The sequence below is a fragment of the Balaenoptera ricei genome, chromosome 14 (assembly GCF_028023285.1).
Source record: "Balaenoptera ricei isolate mBalRic1 chromosome 14, mBalRic1.hap2, whole genome shotgun sequence".
Classification (NCBI taxonomy): Eukaryota; Metazoa; Chordata; class Mammalia; order Artiodactyla; family Balaenopteridae; genus Balaenoptera; species Balaenoptera ricei.
The window spans coordinates 90,691,255-90,713,785 of NC_082652.1; the positions used below are offsets into that span (position 1 = coordinate 90,691,255).

Genomic DNA, 22,531 nt, shown 5'->3' on the forward strand with positions numbered 1-22,531 from the left:
GTTGTAACTGCAACAAACTCCAGGCATAAGATTAATACCTGATGTGCTCACTGGGAGGAGTGGGAGGGGCCCCCGATAACTTGAAATTGAATTCTGGGGCAGGGAGAAAGGGAAGACCTTATATTTATTTTAAGGAAGTTACCTGTGAATTTCTAATTAAAATTAGAATTGGGGAAAAACCGTAGCCCATTTTATTTACAGACTCCACAATTCTAAAAAATGGCCTCTGTTGGGTTTTAGGTAAAGAAATAATCGTTATCAATCAGCTGGTTTGGCAAACTGGTACGTGAGTGACTGGTGCCAGACAACTAAAATTTGCCAAAGGGATAGAAAAATTTTTGCTCCTTCTACATCAGAGCAGAAGGGGCCTTTCAGATTTGCGTGGCAGGTTGTCAACCTTCCTGCAAAAAATTTAGAACTTAGTTTCATAAATTAACGTACATCCCACTTGTATGTTGCTGTCCTTTCAGAGTAGCACGGAATGGGCCCTGACCTGGGTCTGCTTTCTCTGCATTTTTTATTTCCTAATATCTTCTTTCACCAAACCCACCTGCTCTCTTTGTAACAGAGGTGACGTTACTTTACAAGTGATCGATGATAAATTTGGAAGAAAGTGTGTTTTGCAAGATTTTATGGTGAATTGAAGCTGTTCATTTATCACTGAGGTGTGTGTAAGCCCCTTTTGTGAATTGTAAATATATTTTGATGTGATGGCCATCTGTTCGTGGGTATCACGTTTGCCAGTCGAAAACCTAGTTTGATAGAGCTAAACGTGTAATTTGGTATGATTGTATAGTTTCACCAGGTGGCAATACAATAGCCAAGTTTGGTATTTACTGTAAGCCAGTGCCCAAGCAGGGACCAACGACCTGTGTTTTATAGTTGTCACTTTTGAATTTCCCTTTTCCTCATTCACAACCAGCTCTCAATTGTGCGTGCTAATGAGGGAAAGAGAGCTTGGATAAACAAAGTTCCCCAACCTGATTCTTGTCATTTATTTCCACGGCCTGCCCCCTGGGGCCTGGGGAAGAGCCTAACCAGGAACTGCTCTCTATGAGTTCGCACCTCCTGCTCCTTCCTCTGTGTGGCTGTGATCAGGGAAACTGTAGGAAGGCAGAGGAGGGGCCTGGGTGATGCAGAAGTTCAAGGGCTAACATCCCGAATAATCCATCGGCCCAAATCTCACGTCTGGTTGCTACACAGTGACAAGGGCCAGTGAGGGGACCACTTTCCCTGGGACGAGGGCTCATTATTTTGTTCCTCTTGTCCCCATTTGTGTGATGTGAGCAGTAGTTTGTGAGGCCTGAGGCTGAGCGGGGCGCCCTCTGACAGCCGTGGGAGGACTGCCCATCGTGGGCATTTCCTAGTTCATCTTGAGGGTCTGTCTGCAGGGCGAGATGAGGAGGAGGGGCCCGCAAGCACAGAGGGGGGCTTGGTGATGAGGATGGTGGTCTGTCTGCCATTTCCATGAATACTTCCTGTAGCCCCACTGTTGGGGAAACCGAGGCCCGGAGGATGGGGTGAGTGAGTGTATGGGGGTCACCGTGTCTTCATCAGTCTGTCCCTTCTGTAAGTCTGTCCTCAGGTCCCGATAATGATGGGTGTCTGTCCTTCAACAGGGAGCCACAGCAATGGCTCCAAGGCGTGGACCCAATGGGGACGAGCAGGTGAACGCCATCCCCACGCCCTGCACACCTGGGGACGCTCCTGCACTCGCTGTGCGGGACAGATGTGGCTGAGGGGGGACGTGTCTCGGGTGTGTCCCCTTCCTGATACCGACGCGGCAAAAGCAAATGACTCCATCCCCGCCTGGTACCGAAGCCAGGAGTCCAGTGGTCTCGTTTCCAGGCACCATGGGGTCCGGTCTGCGAATTTCCACCTGCACAGCCCTTGTCCGCCTGCCCCAGGCCCAAGCTCTTAAAGTGAAACCCGGTAGATTCCGGATCCTTCTGAGGGCTCTGGTTCCAGGATGTGAGCCCAGTTCTGGAGGGTGGGAGGGGTTGGGGGTCGGGAGAGGGGGCTCAGGCACGGCTGTAAAGGAATCCCTCGTGCCCGTCAGCATCTGTGGCTCATCATCTGTGTCCTCACGTGGCCACGCACGCTGCCGAGTCGGGTGATATGGACCAGCACTTGGTCCGAGGGCCACTGGGAAGGGGGGCGTGAGAAGAGGGAGGGAAGTGCTCGTGGGGGGGCTGCCTGGGGAGGTGGGTGCGCTTCCTGCCAACGCTGATTCTACCAGGCCCGGTGCACCCGAGGAGGGGCAGGAAAGCTACTCCGGGGTCAGACGGGCGTCCAGTGGTGGGGACACAAGACAGATGGCCCCCAGCTGCCCCCTAGGTCTGTGTTTCCTCGTGCCGCTTGTAAATTAGAATTGAAAAGTTCACTCATTAAAAAGATCGACACAGTGAGCTAAAAGTACATGGTAGAAGAGTAAAGTAGCCAAAGAATAACAGCGGATCAGGATGAATAAAGTGGAAGAGTGTGTGATAAAAGTAGAAATCCTGAAAGTCTAGAAACGGACAGGGACCGTGTTGGTGGAAGGCTAAAGTGATGCAGCACAGTGACCACTGAGCTGGTGGGTTGTGGGTCTCAGGAGAGGCCTTGCCTCCTGCCCCCCTGTCGGTGGGACCCGGCAGCCCCCTCCCTAGGGAAGGCTGAAGGAGGTGAGGATACAGGAGCAGGGCCGGGAGGAAGACGGAGGCGGCCTATGTGCGGGCAGACCCTTGGCGCCCCCGAAATTCTGCCACAGGAACCCTAACGCCATCTGTACCCCTTCATTGTTCTTCCCACCTCTTACTTTTTAACATTAAAAAATATAAAAGTAACAACGAACAAAGCCCTTCCCACGTTCCCTCCCCCAGGCTGGGCCCTGCCCTTCCAGGCTCCTTAATTCCCAGCGTCGGGCTAGTGGCTGTTTCCAGCTATTTCATTCCAGAAATGGTGTGAAATGGCTAATCCGTGCTTGTTGAATTGAAAACACTGAAGAAGATTTTGAAAACAGATATTTATCAAAAGCCACTTCAGTCAACAAACCCATATATTCATTATCTAGAAAAAAACCACTATTAACATTTTCTAAAAGGATTTTTCCATTGTACTGTGAATAGGTTTGTCTTCTGCTTTTTCCATTGAATGCCTCTCCCCTTGTCATTAAAACATAGTTTTTAACGTTTGAATAATATTGCATCTTAGGAATAAATGAAAAATCACCTAACTACCGATTATTGTTGAAGATTTAGGTTGTGGCAAATTTTATATGGAATAATACCATAAAAGACATCTTTGTGCATGAAGCTTAGTCTGTATTTTATGTCACCTTCTGAGGCTACACTTCCAAAAGTAAAATTATTCGGCCAAAGGGTGTCAAAAAATTTCTCTCCATTTACTCTTTTTTCATTGAGATTCTCTCAATTATAACAGCATGATGGGCACATAAGAGGTGTCCTAAACGCTGATACAGAATTACTTTGGGTCAGGGACTTCCCTGGCGGTCCAGTGGTTAGGACTCTGCACTTCCACTGCAGGGGGCACGGGTTCAATCCCCGGTCAGGGAACTAAGATCCCACATGCTGTGCAGCGCGGCCAAAAAAAAAAAAAAAACAAGAATTACCTTGGGTCATTAATCCATTCACAAGCATTTACTCAGAGTGTTTGTTGGCATTGAGGTGCTAATGAGACAAAGGAAAGTAACTTGGTCCTGATGGTGGCAGAGTGGATGGACCTCCGGCTGGGAGTCAGGTGAGCCGCGTTTGAGTCCTTGTTTGTCTCCTCTGGGACCTTGGGGAAGTCGGTCAACTTCTCCAAGAGCAGTTTTCTCATCTTCAAAATGGGCATTTTCGGGGGTGCTAACTTGAAGGGTTGTGAGGGCTAAAATGGGGTGAAGAAAGAAAATGTCCAGCGGGGGGAGGTAGGCAGGGGTGGCACTCAGCAATTTTAGTTGAATGAGCAAGTTCACGGTTTGATGATGAGGACAGACAGGTAAACATCTCTTAATGCTTCCGGGAATGAACTCTGGGAGGGGATTAAAAGGCATCGTGAAGGAGGTGACATCTGAGCCTCCCCTTGAGGACGAGCTTTGTCACCAGGTGGAGAAGTGGGCGGGGTGCCCCCTGGGACCAGGGTGCGCGGGGACTGGACCTGTGGCGGAGGGAGGGGTCCACGCGGGGGTTTGCACCCCCTGTGCAGCTCGCGGACCCTGACGGCGATTTTAGCTCAGGGGCTGTGGAGGAAGAAAGAGCGTGGCAGGACAGGAGGGCAGGAGGCCCAGCGGGGCGGCGGTTGCGCGTCTGATGAGAGGCTGGAGCGTCCGAATTAGGGCAGAGGCCCCGCTGGCTGTGGAGCTGGACCACGGGAGGCGCTGAGGACACTTGTTCGGGGGGGATTCAGTACAGCTGAGGCAGGAGACTCCCAGCTCCGGAGGAGGAAGTGCGCTGTTACTGGGGCGGGGGCTGGAGGGGGCAGGGTCAGTCGTGCGTCTGCACGAAGTTGACGGGGGGGGGGGGGGCGCCTGTGGAACACCCACGTCGCGATGGACTCCGGTCACAGCAGCTGGGGCCCCTTCTATGTGCCAGACGTGAGGCAGACTCGGACTACAGGCCAGAGGGCCTCCCAAAGCCAGCTTCCCCCGACGGGGCGGGAGGGCCCAGGCCTGCACCCGGTGGCCTCGCCGGTGGACGTGGATCCGGTGCTCGCGGGCGTGCCCTGGAGGAGTCGTGGAAGAAGTCAAGGTTGGCTGGAAAGAGGCTGCGGAGGGACCGGGCAAGAGTGACAGACAGGGCGGGTGGAGGAAGCCGGCGGAGCCCTGGCCCCGGAGAGCACGGTGTCACACCCGGAGTGCGCTGGGCAGGGGGGCTGGGGGCCGCCTTCCCGCGGGGATGCTCGGCCCGGGGCAGGGGACGCCGGCGGGTCCCAGGATGCCCCCGGGTCCGCCCTGGGGCTCCCCTCCTTTCTGAACTTGTGCCCCCGCCCTGGCCCTCCCCTGGCCGCCTGCTCACCCAGCTTCGTGTCTCCCCTGGGAGACGAGCTCCAGGAAGGCAGGCACGTTAGGGGTCCCCCTTCCCCCTCCTGGAAAATGGGGGACGGGTGTCCAAGGGAGGGAACAGCAGAAACCAGTGACCCTTAGGAGGCCGGGGTTTGCTCTGTGTGGTTCCAGGAGTAACTGTCACCCTGGGGCTGGGGGTGGCCTACAGGAGGCGTTTGAGCTCAACCTGGGGGCTCCCGGGTGCCGGCTGGTCTGTCAGGAGCAGGACGGGCCCGGGATGCAGCAGGGCCTGATGACATTCCACTCTGCTGGGACACGGACATGCACGCGGGCAGATGCCAAGCAAGTCACATCCGTGTGGTTCCGGGCCCTGAGATGCCGCCCGCAGAGTGAGGACCAGTGGGTGACAAACACACCCCGGAGGTTCGGCAGCGAGTTCCCCGCGACGGCGCGGGGCTCATGGGCTGTAACTCCGTGACTCGTTAGTGGACTCCGACGCAGTCCTGCCTTCCGTTGGGAAGCACCGTGGACACGCGTGCCTGGGTCGCTCGATGCTGCCACCCGGGCGTGGGGACGGCCGCGAGGGGAAGCGGGGGTGGGCAGGGATGCTGAAGGGCCCCGTGGAGCGGCCGTCGCTCGCCACGTGTTCACTTGTGCTCACGAGCGATCGTGCCTGGAGCTCTCGGCGTGCGGGCGCAGACCCTCCTGTGTGTCTCCCTCCTGCCCGCGTCCGCCCCCTGGGCTGCCACCTCCTTCTCCGTATCTCCATCACTGTACCTGAAAACCCCGTGCTCTCTGCCGCGTTCCCTTGGGGTCTGGTGCTGATAACGTGATAACGAGTGATTCTACTTAATGAGACACCCTCTCAGGTCATATCAGTGCATTTTAATAGGGCCTTTCTGGAGATATCTTAACCCCAAATTTCCCAGGCAGTTGACGCAACACTAGTTGTTCCCTCAAAAAAAAAAAAAAGGAAAAAGAAGTACAAGTATGCTTTGGTCAAATCAGTTAAGAGGTGCAGGTGATTATGTCCCCTTGGGGATTGACAAGATCTGTCACATAGTAAAGGATCTAAAATGTGCCGCAGTAAAAGGTCAGATTCCATCTAGTGATTTATATGCCGTCCATCCCTCCCATTCTTGGGACAGCTGTCAGTATCCTGAGTTTTTCTGGGAAATGCCGCCTTCACCCCAAGAAGTCACCCTCTGTGCAGCTGTGGCCTGTAGCAGGCCATTGTAGCATATACTATAGGCCTTGTTAAGAATAAAAATTTTTTTATTGTGCCAAAATACTCGTAACACAAAAGTTACCATTTTAATCATTTCTAAGTGCACGGTTCAGTGGTATTAAGTACATTCACCCTGTTATGCAACAATACCCACTATACATCTCCAGAACTTTTCGTCTTCCCAAATTGAAACTCTGAACCCACTAAACACCAACTTTCCATTCCTTCCTCTCCCCCAGCCCCTGGAAACCACTGTTCCACTTCCTGTCTCTATAAGCCTCCCTACTCTAGGTGTCTCATATAAGGGGACTCCTACAGTATTTGTCTTTTTGTGTCTGGCTTATTTCACTGAGCATAGTGTCCTCAGGGTTCATCCATGCCATCGCATATGTCAGAATTTCCTTCCTTTTAAAGGCTGAATAATATTCCATTGTTTGTATAAACCACATTTTGTTCACCCATTCATCCATCAACAGACATTTAGGTTGTTTCCACCTTCTGGCTCTTGTGAATAATGCTGCTTTGTACACACGTGGCTCTTTGATCCCTGTCGGGTGTCACCTGTGGGAGACTTCTCTCCTTCCAGGCAGGGGGGCGCTGGTGGTGCTATGTTGCTTTCTCCTTTTTAGTGGAGACCAGAGTATTTTTATCGCTTGCCATTGAGGAGCGTTTTTATTTACGGAAACCGTAGAATACTGTCTGTGTATTATCTCGCCCTAGAAGTTGACAACAAGGTCCACCCCGCCCCCACCGTGGGGAGGCACAAGGGACCCCTGCTGCTTACAGAAAGAGGAGCCTGCAGGAAGAAGGGCAGGGGCCCCTTCCCTTCCCACCCAGCTGTGACGGCCACACTGACATCTTTAAGAAGAGGGCAGACACTGCCCTTCCGTCGAAATGTATTCACTTAGGAGGGGGGATTGTCTTGGTGGAAACCTATTTCCTGCCGTCGAGCTGCAGAAGGGGTAGATATATAAAGTGGAGGTAGCCTTGTAGCCTGGGAGCTCGGCTGAGAAACATCTTTCTAAAGATCATCTAACTGCTGGGGAGGCCGCGTCCTTGGAGATGATTTACGTCTCCTCACGGTGTTTCATTTTTCTCTCCTAGCTTACGTTCCTGAGGAAGAACTGAAGGCAGCAGAAATAGATGAAGAAAACGTGGAGGAGGATGGGCTGCCTTTGGACGTTCAGGAAAGCGACTTCGTGTGCAATGAGGAAGCGGAGCTCAAGGAGGCCCAGAGCTACCAGAACTCCCCCATCAGCACCGCGACTAATCAGGACGCCGGCTACGGGTCGCCGTTCAGCGAAAACAGCGACCCGCCAGCCCATTTCAAGAGCTCTTCCTCCAAGGAAGAGAAAGAGGAGCCCCAGGGTCGGGAGGGCGTCTGCTACCCCCAGGACAGCTTGGCCCAGATCAAGGCCGTGTATGCAAACCTGTTCTCGGAGTCCTGCTGGTCCAGCTTGGCTCTGGATTTGAAGAAGTCCAGTTCGACCACCAGCAACAGCGATGCCGGCCAGAAGGAGGGCTCCACCCCCGCCCCCATGCCCCCCACCAGTACTGCGGGGGCCACCGGGACCACAGCGAGCACGCCCAGCTCGGGCTCCAGCTCCGGCACCAGCACCAGCACCAGCGCCAGCGGCGGCCCCGGCTATGACTGGCACCAGGCCGCCCTGGCCAAGACGCTGCAGCAGACATCCTCGTACGGGCTGCTGCCCGAGCCCAGCCTCTTCAGCACCGTGCAGCTCTACCGGCAGAACAACAAGCTGTACGGCTCCGTGTTCACGGGCGCCAGCAAGTTCCGCTGCAAAGACTGCAGCGCCGCGTACGACACGCTGGTGGAGCTGACGGTGCACATGAACGAGACGGGGCACTACCGCGACGACAACAGAGACAAGGACTCCGAGAAGACCAAGCGGTGGTCCAAGCCCAGGAAGCGCTCCCTGATGGAGATGGAGGGGAAGGAGGACGCCCAGAAGGTGCTCAAGTGCATGTACTGCGGCCACTCCTTTGAGTCTCTGCAGGACCTGAGCGTGCACATGATCAAGACAAAGCATTACCAGAAAGTGCCTCTCAAGGAGCCGGTGCCGGCCATCACCAAGCTGGTCCCTTCCACCAAAAAGCGGGCGCTGCAGGACTTGGCGTCCCCCTGCTCCCCCGAACCGGCGGGCATCGCGGCCGAAGTGGCGCTGGGCGAGTCGGCCAAGGACCAGAAGTCGGCCAACCCGTACGTGACGCCCAACAACCGCTACGGCTACCAGAACGGGGCCAGCTACACCTGGCAGTTCGAGGCCCGCAAGGCCCAGATCCTCAAGTGCATGGAATGCGGCAGCTCCCACGACACCCTGCAGCAGCTCACCGCCCACATGATGGTCACCGGCCACTTCTTGAAAGTGACCACCTCTGCCTCCAAGAAAGGGAAGCAGCTGGTGCTGGACCCCATGGTGGAGGAGAAGATCCAGTCCATTCCTCTGCCCCCCACCACGCACACGCGGCTGCCCGCCGCCCACGTCAAAAAGCAGCCCGACTCTCCCTCGGGGTCCGCGGCCCCGGAGGAGAAGAAGGAGCCCGAGAAGGAGAAGGCGCCGCCGGCGGTGGCCGGGGACGCAGACAAGCAGATCAAGGAGGAGGGTGAGGACGCCTCCGACAAGTTCGAGCCCACCGCCCTCTACCAGTACCTCCGCGAGGAGGACCTGGACGACAGCCCCAGGGGCGGGGTGGACATCCTGAAGTCCCTGGAGAACACGGTCTCCACGGCCATCAGCAAAGCCCAGAACGGCGCGCCCTCGTGGGGCGGCTACCCCAGCATCCACGCCGCCTACCAGCTGCCGGGCACCGTGAAGCCGCCGCCGCCCGTGCAGAGCGTGCCGATGCAGCCGTCCTACGCCGGCGGCGTGAAGTCGCTGTCCTCGGAGCACAGCGCGCTCCTGCACTCCCCGGGGAGCCTCACGCCGCCGCCCCACAAGAGCAACGTGTCGGCCATGGAGGAGCTGGTGGAGAAGGTCACGGGCAAGGTCAGCGTGAAGAAGGAGGAGAGGCCGGCGGAGAAGGACAAGGGCTCGCCGGCCAAGGCCGCGTCCCCCACGGCCAAGGAGAATAAAGACTTCCCCAGGGCCGAGGACCTCGGCGGCGGCGGCGGCAAGCCCCAGCAGCAGAAGGAGGGCCCCGAAGCCGATGCGGGGAAGACCAAGAAGGAGGGTGCGGTGGACGCCCACACCCCGAACGGCACGGAGCCCCTCAAGGCCAAAGTCACCAACGGCTGTAACAACCTGGGCATCATCACGGACCACTCGCCCGAGCCCTCCTTCATCAACCCGCTGAGCGCCCTGCAGTCCATCATGAACACCCACCTGGGCAAAGTGTCCAGGCCCGTGAGCCCCTCGCTGGACCCGCTGGCCATGCTCTACAAGATCAGCACCAGCATGCTGGACAAGCCGGCCTTCCCCGCCCCGCCCGCCAAGCCGCCCGGCGCCCTGGACCGCTACTACTACGAGGGCAGCGACCAGCCCATCGACCTGACCAAGTCCAAGAGCAAGCCCCTGGCCCCGGGCGCCGCCGACGGCGTGTCGTCGCCGCTGCGGGAGAGCGCGCTCATGGACATCTCGGACATGGTGAAGAACCTCACGGGCCGGCTGACCCCCAAGTCCTCCACGCCCTCCACCGTGTCGGAGAAGTCGGACGCCGACGGCAGCAGCTTCGAGGAGGCGGTGGACGAGCTGTCTCCCGTTCACAAGAGGAAGGGGCGGCAGTCCAACTGGAACCCGCAGCACCTGCTTATCCTGCAGGCCCAGTTCGCCTCGAGCCTGCGGGAGACCCCGGAGGGTAAGTACATCATGTCGGACCTGGGCCCTCAGGAGCGGGTACACATCTCCAAGTTCACCGGGCTCTCCATGACCACCATCAGCCACTGGCTGGCCAACGTCAAGTACCAGTTGCGGAGGACAGGGGGGACCAAGTTCCTGAAGAACCTGGACACAGGGCATCCTGTTTTCTTTTGCAACGATTGTGCCTCTCAGTTCAGAACTGCTTCCACGTACATCAATCATCTAGAGACACACTTAGGCTTCAGCTTGAAGGATCTCTCCAAGCTGCCACTAAATCAGATTCAAGAACAGCAGAACGTTTCCAAAGTCCTGGCGAACAAAGCGTTGGGCCCGGTGGGAGCCGCCGAGGACGATCTGGGCTCCACATTCCAGTGCAAGCTCTGCAACCGGACTTTCGCGAGCAAGCACGCAGTCAAACTGCACCTTAGTAAGACCCACGGCAAGTCTCCCGAGGACCACCTGATCTACGTGACGGAGCTGGAGAAACAGTAGCCCTGGGTCCTCACGGGCCCGGGGCACATTGCACTAAACGTCGTCATACTGCACTAGGCCTGGCCTGAGCCTCCAAAATCAGCCTGCCCTTTGTTGCTGACTGCCTGTCTGGACCTTGGTTTTTCTTACACATATTTTGTAGTTATATTTATATGCTCTTCGTCCGATTGTGCATGTTCCTTTTCTTTTTCCGTGAGTCAAAGTCTGACCTTTATTTTCAACATCTGTTCTCGATGTTCAGCTCTCTTTTGTAGGAAATAGTGGGGCACACTACTCGGAGACATTTATTTAGCAGGAAAGAAAGACACAAATAACAATGAGAAAAGACGTCCTAAAATTACAAAGTTGCCATGACAATAAAGGTCATAGAGCGTCCTAGTGTCAAATTTAACCCTTTGAGGACTGTAATCGCATTTCTGTGCCTTTCACTCAAAAAAAAAAAAAAAAAAAGAAAAAAGAAAAAAAAAAGGCTTAAAGGCATTTCATTCGGATCAAAAGCTGTGTCAGACACAAAACTTATTTAATAATTAAAAAACGAGCTTTTATATGCAGAACTGGTTTGCGAAGGAAGCATGCATGCAGCTGTTGGAAAATAGAAAGTTGTCTAGGACTTGGCGTTAGGAAGCCACAACTTCACATGTTTAAAACAACAACAAAAAAACAAAACAAAAACTAACAGCAGCGACAACAAACACCCCAGTTGCCACTATGCCCAAACCCTCTGGATGCTGAAAAAAAATGCCACTTTTGGCAAAAAAAAAAAAAAAGTATGCAAGCTATTATTTAAAAATGTGTAAAAATGCTATTTCTTTTTTCTGTAAAATACTGCAGTTTATAGTTATTTACAAATGTAAGCTTTGGTACAAGGCGACCTTTCTATAAGCGTGCTGCATCGGTAAATGAAAAAAAAAAATGGGGCAAATGTTGGAGTCCTTTCCTTGTAAATTGCCAGCATCAGCTTAAAAACTCCTATATGTTACATATCGTACCATTTTAATCTATTCAACTTTCTTTGTACCTTCTGGCTGTATGCTTTCTCTTTTAACTTTTTATATTGTCATTTTATATTAAATTTCTGTGTATATAATGTACAACCACAATTTTTGAATAAAATTTAGTTCCTGCAGCTTGATTTAAATAGAGAAATTTTACTGGCACCTGCATCTTTCCAGATGCATGTATATCAGACAAAAATAAATAAATGAAAACAAAGCAAGCAATGCACTATTAATTATACATTTTGATGTTCTATCATTAATATTGTACAGTACATTTCAGTTCACACAATTAAATCCACTGTTTTCTCGAATGTAAAATAAACCCACATGCAGTTCTTGATTTACATAGATTGTCATGTCGTCATTATTTTGCCTCTGAGATGTTATTTCAGCAACGAGAGGTATGGCTTATGCAATCAACCAACAGAAATTCTAGTCGGAATCATCATTTCATGATTTGTGTGCTGACGTGCTTCATTCAAATGATCAGTATCGCATTTCTTAAAATGATAATTAAAAATTTTAACTCCACTGGGTGCCACCGGATTCCTGAGGACAGCCATTGAGCGATGGCTGGCTTGTACATCGAGGGACTGAGGTGCTTCCTTCGGAGAATGCTTCCGCACTATTTTTAAATGTTCACAGTTATCCTTTGTGTGCATCTGGAGCCTTAACAGTGGGGGGCGGTCGAAGGGCAGGTCTTGCTCTATAGCAGCAGACCCTGGGGGGCTTGGAATTGGTTCTGCGTTGCTCCAAAGAGGAAAGCCTGATCTCTGCACTTTAAAAAATGTACAGTTTTTATAAAATGAGCTACCCTGGAGCACGGCGGAGGGGCGTTGCTCTGCGCGGAAGACCACCGGCACTCCAGGCCTGTAAGCGCTGTGCCCCTGGCCCTGAATGAAATCTGGGTCTTCCTGCTTAGTCTGGCCTCTTTGCCGCGGAAGTACATAACGACATGAGCAGGACAATTTCTTTTTCCACCTTTTGCTTAAGTTTTCGTAAAATAGTATCCTGAGAAAGCTTAGAATGTACAGTAGAATTTCCCTCCATGCCAAGCCCTTGACCCCTGTGGGAGGAGAATCAGGGCGGCCACCTCTGCACCATCTGTGCTGAGGCCGCAGAGCGCCAGGGAGGTTTGCTGCCTTCTCCTGACCTTCATGGGTAAACAGCTCTGTCCTTTAGGAGCTTCAGCCATTCAGACATTTTGGTTCAGTGTCTGGGGGATTACATACTTTGGGCTCAAGGGGTGACGGGGAGGAGTGACAGCCCTGTGGTGGAGTGTAGTGGGGTCTTTGCACGACGATCCTTCGAAGTTCTGTTTATTTTAGCACAGGCCTGCAGATGTATGTTCTGTGATTTCACCTTGGAGCGGGTGCAGCGGGTGAGGTGGTGTGACGGGCGTGAGAGGCCGGGACGGGGTGGGTTCGGTCCCCATGTGGAGCCGCGGGGCCGTGTGAAAGCTTGCAGCTGAGTGCTGACCACTGGGGTGAGGACGTGGGACTCGAGGTGGGGGGAGTCCCTTCCTTCATTTTTCCTTTTTCTAATTCATCAGCCACCTTGTGATCTTGTCATCCGAGTTCCCCAACCGATGGCCAGAAGACTTGCTCATTTGCTGCTGATGAGACGGTGATCCTTGTTGCTGTCTGGCGAGGATCCTAGTAGGTCCCTGGCGAGGAGCCCCCCCTCCTCGCCAGGGACTGTTTTGAGTGTTTCACACGGAGTAACTCCCTCAGGGCCCCAGGGGGTCTGTTACTTCCACCTCCTCTGCAGGTGGGGAGCCCCTGCTGGGCTCAGTGGACGCTTGCCCAAGCTCACAAGGCCCATGATTGACAGAACTTGGGCCTGAGCCCACGAGGCTTTGCCCCGGGGTGCGTGCCCTGTGATCTGCCCTCAGGTGTGACCGGCCCCAGGGGAGGGTCTGTGGTTTCTACGCACCCACCCCCGAGCGGATAAGCATTCTTCCAATCACCTCCCGCGGCGGCTCTGGTCGGCCGCAGAACAGGCCAGCTCTATCTTCTGTTCAATCTGTACAATAAGTTGAAATGATGTTAGTTACGAGTTTGTAGTATCCTCAACTGAATACAGGTCTACCTAGTAATACAGAAACTCGATTTGTATAAATACAGATGGAAACATCCAGGGGACAAATGGGCTGTCTCTAATTTGAGGATTTACTTACACGAGTTTCTGCTTCCTTCATCAGTATTTGAAGAAATGCGTCCCTCCTTTATCTGGTCTTGTGTGTCCCCCAGTGGACTCCACAGGTGGCATTGCGTTCTCTCCGTTTCTCAGGGGGGCCCTCCCTCCCTTCCCCCAGGGGAACAGGCTGCATCTTCTGGAGCCTGAGGGCAAATGGCCCTGAGCGTCTGGAGGGAGCTGGCCTTCCGCCCGTCCCCTGCCTGGTAGGAGGCTGGAGGGCCTAGCGAGCAGGCATCCTTGTAACCTTGTGTACACGCAGACATCACCCTATTTTGCATTTGTATTTGCAGCTTGAGTATCGGGTTTAATAACTAAATATTTTTTCCGTTCAATGTGGATTTTTAAAAGGTTTGGGATATTCCTCTGAATGTGGGTTGGGTTTGGAGGTTCATTGTTATTTAGTTGAGACTTAAAAGATATAAAGCCTATAAAATAATCATAGACACTAGTTGATATAAGAGAAACAAACTCAGGCATTGTATGCAAAAAGAAGAGATTAAAAACTTTTCAGATTTATGTTCCTACATTTCTATATTTGATAATCTTTGAGAAGCTTTGAAACATTAGTTGAAAGCATGTCTAAACTGCTTCCGAATTTTCAGAAACCTGTACCGACAAATAAAGGTTTCTGCTTTTTTCCAAGGTAAAATTTCTTGTGACTTTGTTTTTCTGAAGATGGTGGAGACCGTTAGCCAATTATCGAATTATAAAGTGAAAAGATACCAAAGAGTCAGATTTGGAGAGCCTTTGTAATTTTCCCATACCGTTTATAATAAAAGTAATACATAGTCATTGCAGAAAACTTGTAACACACACACACACACAAATAAAGGAGGAAATAAAAATTAACTTGTTTTCATCTAGAGAAAAATCACTTAATATGTTAGTGCTAGCATCTTTTTTTTCATGTTTCTACAAAATAGATGCTCAACCTACTTTTGTACTTGCTTTTTTTACTTGTTAGTAGATAATCTGTATTTTCCCATTTCATTAAATATCAAAAATATCAAAAATCTTATCGAGATGTACTATAACTTATTAATTAATTCTGTTTTAGAATTTGGAAAAGCAACATTTAGATTCTTTTCAAGTTTTCAGTGTTACAAATGAGTACACAAGAATATTCCACTCAATATTTCCATGAATATTTTTGGTTATTTCCTTAGCATAAATACCCAGAATTGAAATTTCTGCCTCACAGTGTGATTTGATACCTGTGCCCAAATCACCCACGAGAGAGCTGGTACCAGCTTCCTCACTCTTCGCAGGAGAACGACCATTTCTGTCCACCTTTGCTTTGTGAACACAAGGATTTTTTTTTTTTTTTTAATTCTGGCTATTTTCACTAATTGGCCAGTGTAATATTGACGTTTTAATAATATTTTTAATGCTTATAGTCCACTGATATTATTTAAAGAAGAGATGGCTTAAGAACCTGTATGATTTTTTTTGAGGACTTTCATGTGAATTATGAGTTCATTTAAATTTGGTGGCCAACTTACATATTTTAGAGAAAACACACAACAAAGAAAGAAGTTGACAAAGGTCTGCAGCTCCCCTGTGGCTCCAGCAGGAGAACATGACAGCGTGTCTTCCTGTGCTGTTCTCCCAGGGTAGATGGCTCATGAAAACGTGCCCAAAGACGTCAAGTATATTATATACCAGCACTGTCTTTAAATTGCCCAACTTGGAATAGGGAGAAAAATTCCATATTCTGGGATTTCTATGACTAATTTACAATTAGTATTTCTTAGGCAAGCAAAGATAATCTCAGAATAAAGTGGACTGTCCTAGGAAGATGCGATTTGGTCACCTAGAGGGAATAGAAGGGAGGAGAGAAGGACCAATTCAAAAATCTAGCACAGGGAACTATACTCAGTATTTTGTAATAACCTATAAGGGAAAAGAATCTGAAAAAGAATATATATAACTGAATTACTGTGCTGTACACCTGAAACTAACCTAACATTGTATTGTAAATCAACTATACTTCAATTTAAAAAAAAAAAAAAAAAAGGCAATGTCGGAAGTATCTTCCACAGGGTAGTTTCTTCCAGAGCTCAAGTTCAAAGCCATTGCTAACTGAGAACCGATGTCTCTGACCCAGGTTTCTGATAGGAATATGAAGGGGCTTATGCCATAGTTGTAAAGATTAGGAGGAAGGCATGTCACCTTCAGACCAATTAAGGTCAGGAGGTTCTGAAGGGTACATAGAGCAATAAGGACTTTCACCAACTACTATTGAGAAGTTGACCCATAACTAGTTAGCCATGATTTTTCTTCAATCACACAAAAATATTTGCAACTTGATCTGACTGGTATAAAGATTGGTGATGTGTTCCAGGGTGATTGACGTCTACCAGTTGAACAGATAGTAGAAGCTGTGGGCTGACATAGGTCATCACATTTTGTTAAAATATTTGAGATATGGTACAAAGCATACTTTTAATTGAGATATAATTGACATATAACATCATATTAGTTTCAGTTGTACAGCATAATGATTTGATATATGTGTATATGTTATTAAGTGATCACCACAATAAGTCTAGGTAACATCCATCACCATACATAGTTACTGAACTCGTTTTTCCTGTGATGAGAATTTTTAAGATCTACTCTTCTAGCAAGTTTCAAATATACAATACAGTATTATTAACTATAGTCACCAGGCCGTACATTACATCTCTGGTATATGTATAAAGTATACTTACATATTTTATAACTGGAAGTGTGTACCTTTTGACTCCCTCCACCCATCTTGCTACATAATAATAAAACTAAGAAAGGTGAGAATTTTTTAATCCTTTGTGACCTGTGTAATTTAAATATTGAATCATATTTCTAAGCCATAGCATTCTGATACATAGCTCATGTCATTATGCCCAGTTTATACTGAGGAATGATTGACCAATTAATCATTTTTCTTACCAATTTCAACCTTTGGCTCTTTAAAGTCACTACAGTTATGGAAGGCAAATATTTAGTTATGTTTTGATTTGTTAACTTTAAGAGATAGTAGTGCCCAAAATACTTTCCTTTGGTTTGTAATATATTGATTTACAAATTAGTAAAATCTAATGTCCACTTTCAAAGCTATTTGTTCTCCTTTTGGAGATTCCTGTCCTCACTCAGTTTTTGAGACATGAATAACTTGGATATGCAAAATTCTAGCATGGTGAGCTCAGATATCGGTATGTGGAATGGCGTGACGATGACTGCTTCTCGAGACTGGACTCTGGACATTGATTGGGACACCTGTTTCCATCATGCCTTCCAACAGTTGGTAGAAACCAAGGGCATTAAAATCTGAAATGATCTGCAAACACAAATCTGATGGAAAGGACTTTGTTCAAACTTCACATTACTATGAAAAGTATATTTCAAATAGGGGGTCATTTAAAGTGTCAGCCCTTTTTACAGTGATTGTTATCTTAAATATAATGTGAGTATTCATCCTTAAGTTCTGGTTAGATAGTTGGAAACTTACAGTGACAATGTGTAACATCTTGTTTGTTGTCATGGAAGCCCTGTAGTGTCAGGAAACCCTCCTGACAAAACTGGAAGCTGCAGAGAGGTGCCCAAGTTGCCATCACTCTAGCTTCTCAGAAGAATTCAAAACAAAGGAGTCACAAAGTTACAGATGACCTCTTACTTTTCTTAAAATAGCTGTTTTGATAAAAGCATGCCCCCCTTTTTTCTGAGACACTTGGATTTTTAAAAAATTTTTATTTTATATTGGACTATAGTTGATTAACGATGTTGTTAGTTTCAGGTGTACAGCAAAGTGATTCAGTTATACATATACGTGTATCTATTCTTTTTCAAATTATTTTCCCATTTAGTTTATTACAGAATATTGAACAGAGTTCCCTGTGCTATACAGTAGGTCCTTGTTGGTTATATCTATTTTAAATATAGTAGTGTGTACATGTCAATCCCAAACTCCCAATCTAAGACACTTAGATTTCTAAATTTCTTGTTATTTTCTTCCAGAGACTTTCCTTTTTGAGAGTGGAATCCCATATCAGGACTAGAAAGTCTGATATTTCAGACACTGGTTTAAAAGTCATCCATTTTGCCAATGGTTTCCGTGCCAGGAGAATAATCTAATGGCATTGCTTTGACGTGAATCGATGCAGTTGACATTTTTGGCGACGTTGGCAATGCAGTTTCTCAGCACACTCCTAGCAGGAGGCACAGTGGCTGCGTTTATTTCCCCCTCTACTACGTATCGTCAGGCCATTTCCCAAGAACACATTTGGCCTTTCTTAAGCCACAATTCCTCAAAGACAATGAATGTTTTTCTCCTGTAGGGATAATGTTTAGCCTTCTTACTCTCTTTCCAAGTGTTTCCTTCTTGAAAATCCCCACTTCCTAGAGTCCTTCAAGGCCAGTCAAACCCTCAGCATCGTAGAAAAGCCAAGCGGAAGGAGCCCGTGAGAGCAGGTGCGGGCCCGTAGGTGCCTGTGTTCAGATGCTCAAGCCTGTGTCTGTTATGTCCCAGTAGGAAGAACAGTAGGAGGGCTGAGGCTCAGGGGAGGGTCGGGGCAGGGCCCGCACAGATTGGACACGCTGGGAAATTGTTTTGAGACTGGGTTCGTGGTCTCCGTGGTGTCTATTAAAGGTTACGGTCATTCTGCCACCTGCATTAGGAGGGAGGGAAGAGCAGATCGATGGGCATTAAGGAGAGAGAACGTGCCAGTGAGAAGGCAGAATTAGGCCCCTGGACCAGTGAGGCAGCTGGTGAAGTGCGACAGGTACAGGCCTGGGCATGCTGCACGGACGTAACCATAACTAGTGGTCGGAAGCAAGAAAGGAGCGGGAATGACTTGGACTGTCGCCTGGGGGGCATGGCCAGGTGGATGCAGATGCAGTTCTACCCACTGGAGGTGGTTCGTGGGGGTCATTTGGTAAGAAAGGAAGTGCAAAGAGCGAGTGGGAGCGTGGCCTTGCTAGGGTTAAAGAGCCTTAAGCTTTAGAGAGAATGTATAAAGGAAAATTTCTTTCTGAAATAATTTATGGAAATGCCGTGCTCCTTTGAAGGTTCCATGTCACCGCATGGCACTACGCAACGTTCTCTTTCTTCACCTGTCAGGCAAAGACCACCTCGAAGAGTCTCACTGCTGATTACTAGTTAATTGTCATTAATAAGTGACAACTGACATTATGGGGGCTTAATGCAGAGAGAAGAGAAAAGAGCCACAGATATTCTAATGAGCTGACTCCTACGTGCCCTCTATTGTTGTTGAAATGAGAAGCTGTCGTCATTGTTCAGGAGATGGGCTTCAATTGCTCTGGAAAATATTCCCTTTTAATTTCTTTATGCAGAGATAATTCCCGGTACTCTGTATTTCTCCCTCTCCCACCCCCCTCTGCTTTGAGCACACACGCACACGTGTGCACACACACACACGCACGCACACACTTTCCCACTCTCCTGTGAGTAGGCTAAAAACTCCCAACTTGTGAGCTCCTGTAACTTGTTCCTGAACAAGGAAGTAGGACCCTGTAACAAAGCAGATAGAACAGAAAGGACTTTTAATACCCTAGTCATAGTTGACTTGGATGGGGACCAAGGTGGAAAGGTCCAGAGCTGAGAAACGAAGAGTGGAAGGAAGACGAAGAGAAAGAATTGATTTAACGAGAAAAGATCCACCAGTCACAATGGGAGAGCTACATGTGCTGACCAGGAGCCCGTGAACACACGTCGCAGCCCATCCACCCGAGAGGAACGTTACTCTTCCCAGCGCTTAGATCTTTAAAACGCTGACAACAACCCTCAAGATCCCCACAGAATCTTCCAGAAGAGAAGCCAGAGTTGAGGGAAAATGATTCAATAGGTATCGAACTTTAAGTTGCACCAGTTGCCATTTGCTTTCCGTAAGTTTCACCCGAACAGAACTTGCCATTTGGAATCCTTAACCACCAGGACCCCGTTCTTTCTTGCACGTGTGTGTGTGTAGGTGCACATAAATGCAGTACTTTATTTTGACATTAGAGTAGAAAGCAAAGTAGAAAGTGTACAGCCAAATAATACCCAAGTTGGCTGGAGCCCCTCACTGTGTCCTCCGTCCGTTTGTAGGGAAAGGGGGAGATGTTAGAATGTAGGCTGCACTCAGCTCTAATACTGAAGGTTTCCAGACAGGAGCATGGCAGGATGATCTTGGGGAAGACGCAGGCTGAAGCCAATAGGAATAAGATGTGTTGTTTTTCAAGTGCCAAAACCTCCTAACAACAATTTCCCGTGCTATCAGATCATTTCACACCATGCCATCCACCTTCTTTCAGGTCTTATCACACAGGTGCAGTTTCAAGCCTGCTGTTTGAAGCCTGCACTGTTAAAGAGAAAAATCCTGTCTTGATCCTTAAAACACTGCCGTGGCAGTCACTCCTTTGTGCAATGGCAAACCCTCTGCCGTGTTCATTTCTGCTCCGTGATGGGTTTTGGAAGCAGGGTTTTGTTTTGAATGGCAGTGGGCTGCAGGGCCTGGCCTTTCCCCACGTTGGCATCAGCCTGGACCTCCAGATGATCCCAGCAGGATACAAGAGAGGACCATCCTTGCGTTCCAGTTGGTTTGCTGGCAGCCGCATGGCAGCACTCTTGACATGTGTCGGGATCTCAATAAAAACGCCCGAATCTTGCGCGTGTGTGAAGCTGTGGGACCACAGCTGGAGCATTTATACTCATGTCGTTGAGTTTTCAGACCTAAGTTCTCAGCTTGATTTAGATTTGGGTTGTTGTTTGATTTGGAAACGCTGGAGCTTGGCCCCAGCTTGGTATCGTCTATAACTCTGATCAGCCTGACACCAATATCCTCATCTAAGTTTTGTACAAAACTGTGGACAAGGATATAACGAGGTTGTTCCAGGCACTGGCTGGCCTCCCCAAGTGGGCATTGATCCATCACTGGTCAGGAATTTGTTGGCTTCGTGCTATTGTGGAAAGAGCACGGGATTCGGGGGCTGGAGATCAGACAATTTTATGAACCTCAGTTTCTTTTTCATCAAAGTTATAACAGCACACGGAATGTGCCTCACCCTGGGATCAATGTTATTATTGTCGTTAGATTTGCTCCATCAATTACAAATATATCTTATTAGACAGCCATCCTCTCTCATTCACAAAACTATCAAGACTTTTTCAAGCACGCACCTCTTTTAAAGTGGCAGACAGACAAATGCCCTGGTAGGTCGGTGAGATTAATCATGTGTCTGCATCAGGAGAGTAAAACCTCACGGAGGTGTCACGGCTCCAAGGGCACCCTCCTCCGTTACCGCCAAACTGGCTCGATTAAAATCTGATTGTTGCAACCTCTAAGATGTGAGCACCAGTAAAGTCTGAGTTGGAGAGAGAGAAAGGGGTCCGGACAAGAATGAGGTAAGTTGTGGAAGGTTTGGTTTGGTTGTTCAAAGTTGAACCAAATAGACGTGTGGTTGGGATGCGGCCTTGCCGTTGTCCTGCTCACAATGCAGGTTTCCAGGGGAGATGTGCGGAGAGGTTGCTTGGCCAATGAACAATGTTTGTTACCGTATGGACCGTGGGCCTCACTGGGCCCCAGGTGAACTATGGCGTGTTGTGTGGGGGGCAGAGCGGGAGGACTTTGGGGCGCTTAATAGAAGCAGGTGGAAACCCCCTACCCTTTACCATGAGCCCCATGGGATTCCTGCTTGGTTTCCTGGGGGTTGGGGTCTGAACTTTCCAAAGAATAGGCACTTCCCAGGGGACCAGGAGCTGGCGTCTCTTTCCTCCGCTTGACAGAAGTCCTGCTGAAACCCAATTGTTATATGAGGTCCTGACCCAGATCCAAACTCCTCTCCTTGGGTTGGAATAAGGGTCGGGGAGAGGACACCTGTGTCTTCCCCTTGGGTTTGGAAGGTGTAGCCAGTAGCGGCAGGTGATCTCCGGGCTGGGAGGACTCGCCGCTTTGTTCTGCTGAGTTGAATCAAAGGGACTTCAGCGAGACCCGGGATCTGCATGAGCAAGATGACATCAAGTCATGTACCGGCGCCACTTTGATGATTTGTTTTTGGTATTTGGATGATGCTTAGTTTATGTTCCAGAAACGTACATCGTTTGGTTCAGTTCTCTGATACCTTCTTTCAGACCAATTGTCTATTTCAGCTCACCCTCATCACTCTATCAGTTATCTGCCTTTAGGTGTCTTCAGCTGTTAGAATCATTGCTTAGCTTAGCTTAGCTTGATTTAATTTATTGTTCTTTTAGGTCCACCAAGCCTCATCCACAACGTTCGATGGCGAAGCATCCCTGGCGTGACAGTCGAGGGTCTAGGGCCCAGTATCACTTACAGCGATGTCAATAGACATTCTCTGCTTCTTTATTTTTCTTGCTGACCTCATGTATTCGTTTCCTGTGGGAGTGTAGCAAATCACCGCAGACATAGTGGCTATAAACAGCACACTTGGATCCTCTCCTCAGCATCTCACTGGGCTGAAATCAAGGTTGGCTGAGGTGTCATCTGGGGATCGAGCTCTTCTAAACTCTGGTTGTTGGCAAAATTCAGTCCCTCACATTGCAGGACTGATGTCCCCAGCCACCAAAGGCTGCCCACTGTCTCTGCCGAGTGGCCCCTCCACAATACGGCCACTTGTTTCTTCCAGCCAGCGGGACAGCACCTCTGTCACTTCAGGTCTCTTTTATGAGACACCTGATTAGGCCAGGCCCACCAGGGATCATCTCCCTTTTGGTGAACTCAAAGTCACCTGACCAGGAACCGTCACCACCTCTCACATCCCTTCCCTTTGCCATATAAGGTAAGCCGATCATGGCAGTGACATCCGACCAGTCCCAGGC

General features: G+C 49.4%; 1 protein-coding gene across 1 annotated transcript in view; it reads left to right on the top strand.

Moving 5' to 3' along the window:
* Positions 1–11,861, top strand: part of TSHZ1 (teashirt zinc finger homeobox 1) — a 75,217-nt gene extending 63,356 nt beyond the window's left edge. Inside the window, exon 2 of the mRNA XM_059894576.1 lies at positions 7,314–11,861. Coding sequence (XP_059750559.1) covers positions 7,314–10,519 — 3,206 coding nt within the window. The 3' untranslated portion in view covers positions 10,520–11,861. The remainder of the gene's footprint in view (positions 1–7,313) is intronic.
* The last annotated feature ends 10,670 nt before the right edge of the window (positions 11,862–22,531 follow it).